The sequence below is a fragment of the Thamnophis sirtalis genome, unplaced genomic scaffold, assembly GCF_051295495.1.
Source record: "Thamnophis sirtalis isolate CommonGarterSnake01/CBP01778 unplaced genomic scaffold, rThaSir2_p1.2 scaffold_4, whole genome shotgun sequence".
Classification (NCBI taxonomy): Eukaryota; Metazoa; Chordata; class Lepidosauria; order Squamata; family Natricidae; genus Thamnophis; species Thamnophis sirtalis.
The window spans coordinates 32,877,793-32,887,599 of NW_028261384.1; the positions used below are offsets into that span (position 1 = coordinate 32,877,793).

The window sequence follows — 9,807 nt, forward strand, 5'->3', positions numbered from 1 at the left end:
AGCACCCCCCTGAATATAGATGCGAAAGAGGGACCGCAGCCGAGTCACCCACAAGGGCAACCTTCCCGGCCGCTTCGCGCGTCGCTCTTCCGCCCTCAAGCGGCCACCGCGTTCGCCCACCCGATCGTCAGGTAGGCGGGAAGAAGCGCACAACTCCACCCCGTTTCCACAGCTTCAGCGCTTGGACCCTATCAGCGAACGAACGAGGGGCTGGGCGGAGCAAGGGGAAGCGGAGCTCGGCTCGGGTTCCCTCTTTTTCTCCGGCCGGCGACCTGCAGTCTGGGTAGTTGCGGTGTGGCAGCCTGCTCGCAAGGTTGCCAGCGGGGAATGCTATTGACAGCACTTCCCGCGCGGTCTCTGCTCTTCCCCGAGCGCTCCTGAGCGGAGTTGTCGGCCTTCCGCACTGTTCCCCTGGAAAGAGGCGGGCAGGAATTAAAGGTAAGAGGAGAGACTGAAATGCGGTGGTCGGGCCTGGAGAGCGGAGCAGAGGGAGCAAAGGGCGAGGCACTTCAGGTTCGGCAAGGATGGAAAAGTGGCGAGGCGCGTATAATAGTCTTTAGAGATAGGGTGCAAATACAAAACGCCGCGTGGAGTACAAAGGGCTGAAATGTTGCTGTAGAGGCATTTTGACAGCAAGGGTATTGAAACCGAAGAAACTGCGCTTATTTCAGTGGGGCCGCTTTAGTCTGATGTCTTCCGGGAGTGTTTTATCGCAAATCCTATCGCCCCCAAGCAATGACGAATTTTGTTACTGTCGAGGGAATATTGGGGGGGGGGGGGTCCCAGTTTGAGCGAGGGTTGCGCAAGAGCAAATCGGAATGAAATCCAGATACGCTCTTTGAAAGGGAAAAAAATTATTCGAGTACGTAAAGAAAACCCTCGGAGTTAAGTTATAAATGGGATATAAAGACCAGGTATTTTTATAAAGAAAGCCGTTTTTTGGGAAAGGATATAGGATGTGAGCCTGTACTACGTGTCTTTTATAATGTTTAATTTGGTGAATGTATAATATCAGCGGGTAAAGGATTTTAATACACTTCTCATATTGCAAACTTCTTTTTTTGCTGTTTTGGGCAACTCGTTTGTGGGTTCAAGGAAGAACCAAGGAAGAATGTGTAAAAGATTTACCTGTTTGCTATTATTTGTGCAGGTTGGTTAGTTTGGTCATTAATTACCAGAAGTGGATTAATGCTCTTTGTAATACGATATTCTAGTCTCTCTCTCTCCCTCCCGCCATCCAATTTTATTTTCTTATAGGCAAGACCTAAGGAATAAATTGGTTTCAAAATTGGTCTTAAGTGTCATTCTCTGTGCTGCTGAATTCAATTTTGCTCTTTCTTGTAGTAGCCTTTTCATCTTTGAATAACCAGAATGGGCCTAATTGTGCCATAAGTTTCATATTTCCCAACCAGTTTGGTCAGGATGTGCTAACTAAATGGTAAACACTGTAGTTTAATAATCTAAATCTGCCCCGATTGGTGTGTTTGGGTTGATCTACCTATTAAGCCTGATGTTATTAATTATCACTATAGGTAGGTTCATATGAGATTAAGGGTGGGTGTTGTTTCATATAACAATGCTTGGAGAGCAAGAATATCCAAATAATCAACTTTTCTATATACCCTGAGATGTCAGTGCATTCATGGCTTCATGCAGGGAAAAATGAGTTAATAGAGAGGTATCAAACTTGGGCCTGCCGGCTGGATGCATTACATGCTGGCCGCCCCCTAGCCCCGGTTTAGGGAAGGGGGAGAAAGTTGTGATATGCCACGTCATGATGTGTCATCGCAAGTTTGACACCCCTGAGTTAGTATGTCAGCAGTTGCAATGATGGATATGTTACGTTTGCAGCTTGCAATACTAAAACAGTTAAACAGGCATAAAAATATTGCAAACTCTCCTTCCAGGGTAGAAATATGTCACACCTGAAGACATTTTTAAAAGTTTGCTCATGTGGAAGATGAGAAAATAGGATATATTTTTTTTCAGAACCAGGAAAACACACAATTCATTCCATGTTTGAAGTGGATATTTGCCAAGCTGAAATGAAGAATGCTTCCTGGAGTCATAGTTATAGAAAAAAGAATAGCTGTATTATGCCTCCATTGCATTCCATAAAAGATGCTCCACCTTGAGTGACATGATAAAAAGACCCTTATAAGTTTCAGTAAAAGAAATATCCTTAAATGTTTTATATATGTCTTAACGTGGCAAATGATTCTGTGCAATTATCTGAACATTATGTTAAATGTTGAATCATAAATTTATGCAATTGATTTGTGCCTCCCTGTTTCTCTTCTCTTTATCTATAGGAGACAAAAGCTGCATGCAATTTTTAAAATCCATTAGTGCCCTTGTAATGAAATACCTTTAAAAAAATTTTTAAAATTTTTTTGCACTCCAGGTTGATCTCTTTCCCAACAAGATCATAAACATATAGGAATTTTTTCTTACATGCGCCTGTGTGCCCCCCCCCACCAACATATTGTACCCTTTGTTTCTGAGTATAAATGCATTTTGTTTATATTACATTTGTTTGGAAGGCGTCCGTCCAGCCCATCCTTGTCATGAGAGCTAAATATTAATTAATATTCATTAATTAATGATTATTCAATTTCATCGCTGACTGTATTTTTCCTCTGTTTATTCATGTGTAAACCAATGTAAAGTAAAATAATGGTTCCTCTGTTCCTCAGGAAATGGCGTCTCCAAAATCCTTATTGAATATTCTGACCTTCACTTTTGGATCGGCAATTGGTTTTTTCCTATGTTACTTACTGTTTAATTTAAGATTAGACGAACAAATCAAGGTTGAGCCTCACATTCTTCATAATGATCCTCATGGCCATCATTCAGATAATGATGAAAACAATAACCTGAAAGGACAAATGAATTTCAATGCTGATGCTGGGCAACATAAAGGTATTTATATGTTCTACGTGTTTTTTTTTCTCTACATAGTAAGTATCATGTTTACCTGAAAGAAAGACTTTAAATAAAAATTTTATGGTCATGTTTTAAATGATCCATTGCCAAAAACAGAGCTGATCTAAAATATGCAGGTAGTCAGTTAAGGAGCATCCATTCAGAAACTTAGAAGTTACGATGACATTGAATGAGTGGTAATTACTTACGGTCTTTGAAGTTCTAGCCATTGCAGTACCCCTGTAGTTATATGATTGTGATGGTTTCAGTGTCTCACAATCACAAGATCACTATTTGTGACCTCCCTTGCCAGCTTTTGCCACAAGCAAAGTCAATGGGAAAGCTGGTAAGAAAGGTCAAAACTGCTCCAGTAAGTGGTTTCCACTGCTTTTTCTCCTGAGAAGTATACTATAGGATCTCATACACTGTACTGTTCACCCACCTGCAGTCTCCTCTTCCCGCGGTCCATAATTCATTCCTGCTTTATAAAAAAAAAGTTTTTAAAATTTTTTATATCAGTAACCACAAGTATACCATTACATCTTAACAGACACTGTTTTGTGTTATCCAATATTATATCAATTCCGCTTAGCATCAACCCACAACTACTATCATTTGCTCTTCCACCATATTATGCACTATTTCACTGCGGCTCTACCTTTTCTCTTTCTCCTCCTCCCTTCTTCCTCTCTTCTCTACTTCCCCTTCCTCTGTCCTTCTCTTTCCACTCCTTCTATCTCTCCTACTTTTTTCCTTCTAATTCCCTGATTCTATCTTTCTAATTCCCTGATTCTATCTACCCTTTCTCTACCTTTCTCCCTTCCACTTTCTCTGCTTGGTTTACATGGTGTATTTCCGTGTCCGAGCAAACTCCATTTAATATTGATGGTGTAATAGTTATATTCCAATAAATATCTTTCATATTAATAATTTTACGCACATACTTCTTTTAAGAGTATACATACATAAGAATTCCATTGCCCCCCCCCCCAAGTTTATTTTTTGGATAAAGTGTGAGCTGGGTTCAAGCTTCTAGCTATCCTCATAATACATTCATATTTTTGTGTGGTGCTGCAGTACCCCCTTCGCATCTGGTCAAATTTATGCTGAATTGCACTAAGCCCTTTTCTACTTGGCTGCACTCCTGTGTGCCATTCCACTCCATCCTTTGCCCCCTCAGAATTGTTTATATTACTCATTTTTGTGAAAATTAAATTGAATAACATATCTCCTCATACCTTCCCCAGATGAAAATAAAAATATTGCTGAAGACTTGTACCAGAAGGTAAGAATACTTTGCTGGGTGATGACAGGTCCCCAAAATCTGGAAACAAAAGCCAAACATGTCAAAGCTACTTGGGCCCAGCATTGCAACAAAATCCTATTTATGAGCTCTGAGGAAAACAAGAACTTTCCAACAGTAGGATTAGAAACCAAAGAAGGCAGGGACCACTTATACTGGAAAACTATTAAAGCTTTCCAGTATGTACATGAACATTATTTTGATGAAGCAGATTGGTTCATGAAGGCAGATGATGACACTTACGTTGCACTGGACAATTTGAGATGGCTCCTCTCAAAATACAATCCTGAAAAACCCATTTATTTTGGGCGAAGATTTAAGCCTTTTGTAAAACAGGGCTATATGAGTGGTGGGGCAGGATATGTGCTTAGCAAAGAAGCTCTGAAAAGATTTGTGGATGCCTTCAAAAATAACAAATGTACTCATAGCTCTTCCATTGAAGACTTAGCATTAGGCAAGTGTATGGAGAGCATTAATGTTGAAGCTGGAGATTCTCGGGATACAAGCGGCAAGGAAACCTTCCATCCATTTGTGCCAGAACATCATTTAATCAAAGGATACCTTCCCAAAAACTTTTGGTACTGGAATTACAACTATTACCCTGCTGTGGAGGTAAGTTTTATTATGGGGTGGTTATAAATATTATTGTTTATTAGATTATTATTTATTAGTGGTTATTAGAAATGTTTTAACTGTTGAACTTCTGTAGTTGCTTTTTTACATCAGATACAGGATCCATGTAGCCTTATTATGACATCTAGGACATTACCATGGCTTAAGGCATAAATTTTACTATTTCACATCTGTTTTAAAAATGGGAGATATCTGAGCTTTATGCATGGAAACTCCATCATGCTACGTTTAATATTTCCTACTTCTAAGAATACCCTGGAGAGCATCCATATGTAGAAGAGATTGAAATACCATTTCCCTGACGTGAGTCTACTATATCGTTACAAAACAGTTGTATACAATTCATATTTAGAGACAAAATACAAAACAAATATTTTCAGAAACAACATGTTTTTTTTCTTTGTAAACACAGGACAGAACCATTATGATTGAAGTCATCTGATCTGCATTTAATTAACTATAAAACATGACTGTTTTCTTTGTTGCCTTTTGATTTTGTTCTTTTTTCTTTTTCTAGGGCCCTGCTTGCTGTTCTGATCTAGCAGTTTCTTTTCACTATGTAGATGCTACTACTATGTATCATTTGGAATACTTGATTTATCATCTTCGTCCTTACGGTTATCAATTCAGATACAATCCTGATGTCCCAGAAAAACAAAATTTAAGTGAGGCTACAAAAGGTGGTATCAAACTCAAAGCTGAAGAAAATCTTCCAAAGCTTCTAAATAAGGGGTTGCTCAGCTAACAGTGGCAAAATGAATTTCCTAAGTGTATTTCCAAAGTATTCTTTTGTATCCTTTTCTAATATGCTGGTACATTTTTTCCATATGCCAAGGGACTGCATGCAGTACTTCTATCAAAGCTTTACTTTACTGACACATAGACTCAATCTGCACTTGAAACAAATACTTTTGTTCCTTTTCACACATGGACTTTCAACATTGTCATCCTTTTGCATTAGGATTTGAATGTATTATTACCTTTTTCTAACAAAAAATTCACTCTCTCTGCTTTGTTAAATCAGAAAATGATGAAAACATTCAAGTATGCATATGAAGAAAACACTTAATGCCATGAAATCATCCGAAAAAACCTGCAGCATCAAAAACGACGGCAAGAGGCCAAATTTAAATAACATTTTCTTAACAGCTTGAAGACTTTTATTGCAATTTTTGTATCATAGCCAGAATGTTTCCATATAATGAAGTCTTAATGGTATCCAAAAGACAGGTGCAAATATCGTTAGTAGATATGTGTAAATATAATTCAGTTATTAGAAAGATTGTTGTCTAAGCAAACAAAATATTTCTTGATATTACTGTTTTTCATTTGCTTTGTTTCGCTGTTTTAACTTCCTCTGGAACATGAATTATTATATGAACTATTCATTAGAAATAGGCTTTTTAAAGTTTCATTCTAAATATTCCGAACTGGATTTGTTTATATTAGAATATTAAATAATGTTGTGAATTTAGTATTTTTAGCTGTTTCTACTTTAGAGTTAAATACTTTTTAATTAATCTTCACTAATATCTTGGTAACAAATTTTGACAATTACATTTTTTTTCTTTCTTGTTTTTCAAAACAACAAGAAGATCAGTATTAGGAATAGGAAAACATGTTGAGTTTCAAATACACAATTATAGATAGCTACTGGATAAAATGGATGTCATTAGGACCACTCAAAAAGTGTTGCAACTTGAAATATTTCTCATGTCACTATATACTATGAACTGTGATAGAATTACTTTTAGTACTACAGATGTGTAGATTTCTGCTTTTATCGTGAGGCTGAGAATGATTTCAATTTTTCTCTAAATATATTACTTTCTATATATTAAAATTTTTATGTGTATATATAAGGATGTTTAGTAATGGAGCTGATTTAATAATTTAATTTTTAGCTTTCCCTAGTTTTTATTTTTCTTTAGATGCTTTTTAGTCAATCTTCACTAACATTTGGATTGCAACTTTTGACAATTGATTTTTTTTCCCTTCCTTGGTGTACATTTCAAGCCACCAATAAGTTCAGTATTGGGGATAAGTAAATGTTTTGAGCTTCAAACATGCCATCATAGATTGCTCCTGAATACAACGGATACACTTTAGACCACTCAAAAAGTGTTTTGAACTTGCAATATTTTACATGTCACTATTTACAAGAACTGTGGTAGAATTTCTTTTCTAGTGGGAATGTGTATATTTTTTCTATTTTTCTCATAATCCCCCAAATTATTTGCATTGTTTTCTGAACATGGCCATTTAAATTTATCTGATTTAGTATATCAAAAATTGGTGATTGGCAAGAGAATCAATTTTGTAATTGAAGGTCCCACGTTACCCCGTAAAGTCAGCTGACAAAACCCCCAGCATCTAATTGGTTTCAACGGTTCAAATTCAACTACACTTTTTTTCAAAACTTTACTATCTTTCTCTGTCTCCCACCTTTCCTAGGTTAGGAATAGTGCCCGAATGAATGGTGTAAATATCTTACTGTGTTTCTATCAATATATCTCAGTTTTAATTTTTTTTCTTATATAAAAAACATTTTAGTTCTTTCTTTAGCGCTTTATGTTTTTCTTTTATTTTTGAGGTTCCTCTGTAATCCACGTTGCAGAGGACCTATGAAGTATACATAGGAAGCTTCCTCTGGAAAACCAAGTTCAGAGGACATAAGAAGTATTCATAGGAAGTAGGTAGAAATAGACATGTCCAGGTTTAATTCTATATATTGAGAACTGGACTTGTTTATATTAGAAAGTAAAGTAATGGTTTTATTTTAATATTTTTAGCTCTCCCTAGTTTTCATTTTCCTTTAGATTCTTTCTTGTTAATCTTCATTAGCATTTTCGTTAAAACTTTTGACAATTAATTTTTTCCCCTTGATCTACTATTCAAGCCACCAATCAGTTCAGTATTAGGGATAAGTAAATGTTTTCAGCTTCAAACATACCATCATAGATTGCTCCTGAATGCAATGGATACACTTTGGACCACTCAAAAAGTATTTTGAACTTGAAATGTTTTACATGTCACTATTTACAAGAACTGTGGTAGAATTACTTTTCTAGTGTGAATGTGTATATTTTTCCTATTTTTCTCATAATCCTCCAAATTATTTGCATTCATTTCTGAACATGGCCCTTTAAATTTATCTGATTTGGTATATCCAAAATTGGTAATTGGCAAGAAAATCTATTTTGTAATTGAAGGTCCCACGTTACACCGTAAAGTCAGCTGACAAAACCCCAGCATCGTAACTGGTTTCAACGGTTCAAATTCAACTAGACTTCTTTTCAAATCCTTAGTATTTTTTTCTGTCTCCCACCTTGCATAGGTTAGGAATGGTGCCCGAATGAATGGTGTAAATATCTTACTGTGTTTCTATTAATATATCTCAGTTTTAATTTTTTTTTCTTATATAAAAAACATTTTAGTTCTTCCTTTAGCGCTTTAGGTTTTTCTTTTCTTTTTGAGGTTTCTCTGTAATTCACGTTGCAGAGGAGCTATGAAGTATACATAGGAAGCTTCCTCTGCAAATCAAAATCCAGGGGACATAAGAAGTATTCATAGGAAGTAGGTAGAAATAGACATGTCCAGGTTTAATTCTATATATTAAGAACTGAACTTGTTTGTATTAGAATGTAAAGTAATGGTGCTAGTTTTATATTTTTAGCTCTCCCTAATTTTCATTTTGCTTTAGATTCTTTCTTGTTAATCTTCATTAGCATTTTCGTTAAAACTTTTGACAATTATTATTTTTTCCTTCTTTGGTGCACTTTTCAAGCCACCGATCAGTTCAGTATTAGGGATAGGTAAATGTTTTCAGCTTCAAACATACCATCATAGATTGCTCCTGAATGCAACGGATACACTTTAGACCACTCAAAAAGTGTTTTGAATTTGAAATATTTTACATGTCACTATTTACAAGAACTGTGGTAGAATTTCTTTTCTAGTGTGAATGTGTATATTTTTCCTATTTTTATTATAATCCCCCAAATTATTTGCATTCTTTTCTGAACATGACCGTTTAAATTTATCTGATTTAGTATATGGAAAATTGGTGATTGGCAAGAAAATCAATGTTGTAATTGAAGGTCCCACGTTACCCCGTAAAGTCAGCTGACCAGACCCCCAGCATCGTAATTGGTTTAAACTGTTCAAATTCAACTACACTTTTTTTCAAATCCTTAGTATCTTTTTCTCCCTCCCACCTTGCATAGGTTTGGAATGGTGCCCGAATGAATGGTGTAAATATCTTACTGTATTTCTATCAATATATCTCAGTTTTAATTTTTTTTTGTATTATATAAAAAACATTTTAGTTCTTCCCTTAGCGTTTTAGGTTTTTCTTTTCTTTTTGAGGTTCCTCTGTAATTCACGTTGCAGAGGACCTATGAAGTATACATAGGAAGCTTCCTCTGGAAATCAAAATCCAGGGGACATAAGAAGTATTCATAGGAAAGACGCAGAAATAGACATGTCCAGGTTTAATTCTATATATTAAGAACTGGACTTGTTTATATTAGAATGTAAAGTAATGGTGCTAGTTTAATATTTTTAGCTCTCCCTAATTTTCATTTTGCTTTAGATTCTTTCTTGTTAATCTTCATTAGCATTTTCGTTAAAACTTTTGACAATTAATTTTTTTCCCTTCCTTGATCTACTATTCAAGCCACCGATCAGTTCAGTATTAGGGATAGGTAAATGTTTTCAGCTTCAAACATACCATCATAGATTGCTCCTGAATGCAACGGATACACTTTAGACCACTCAAAAAGTGTTTTGAATTTGAAATATTTTACATGTCACTATTTACAAGAACTGTGGTAGAATTTCTTTTCTAGTGTGAATGTGTATATTTTTCCTATTTTTATTATAATCCCCCAAATTATTTGCATTCTTTTCTAAACATGGCCCTTTAAATTTATCTGATTTAATAT

The 9,807-nt window shown here is 35.7% G+C and overlaps 1 protein-coding gene across 1 annotated transcript; it reads left to right on the forward strand.

Annotated features, from left to right (window-relative positions):
* Positions 1 to 256: 256 nt before the first annotated feature.
* On the forward strand, positions 257 to 6,338 carry C1GALT1 (core 1 synthase, glycoprotein-N-acetylgalactosamine 3-beta-galactosyltransferase 1). Its single transcript, XM_014055490.2, has 4 exons — positions 257 to 438; positions 2,697 to 2,922; positions 4,173 to 4,840; positions 5,379 to 6,338. Exons 2-4 carry the CDS (start codon positions 2,700 to 2,702, stop codon positions 5,604 to 5,606), a joined length of 1,119 nt encoding a protein of 372 aa, XP_013910965.1. The 5' UTR covers positions 257 to 438; positions 2,697 to 2,699; the 3' UTR covers positions 5,607 to 6,338.
* The last annotated feature ends 3,469 nt before the right edge of the window (positions 6,339 to 9,807 follow it).

What these genes read in the sequence shown, in the direction of transcription:
- C1GALT1 (XM_014055490.2), top strand. Translation starts at nt 2,700, where the DNA reads ATGGCGTCTCCAAAATCCTTATTGAATATTCTGACCTTCACTTTTGGA. An exon ending in TGATGCTGGGCAACATAAAG is followed by an intron (nt 2,923 to 4,172) that starts GTATTTATATGT and finishes TACCTTCCCCAG; the next exon opens with ATGAAAATAAAAATATTGCT. An exon ending in ACTATTACCCTGCTGTGGAG is followed by an intron (nt 4,841 to 5,378) that starts GTAAGTTTTATT and finishes TTCTTTTTCTAG; the next exon opens with GGCCCTGCTTGCTGTTCTGA.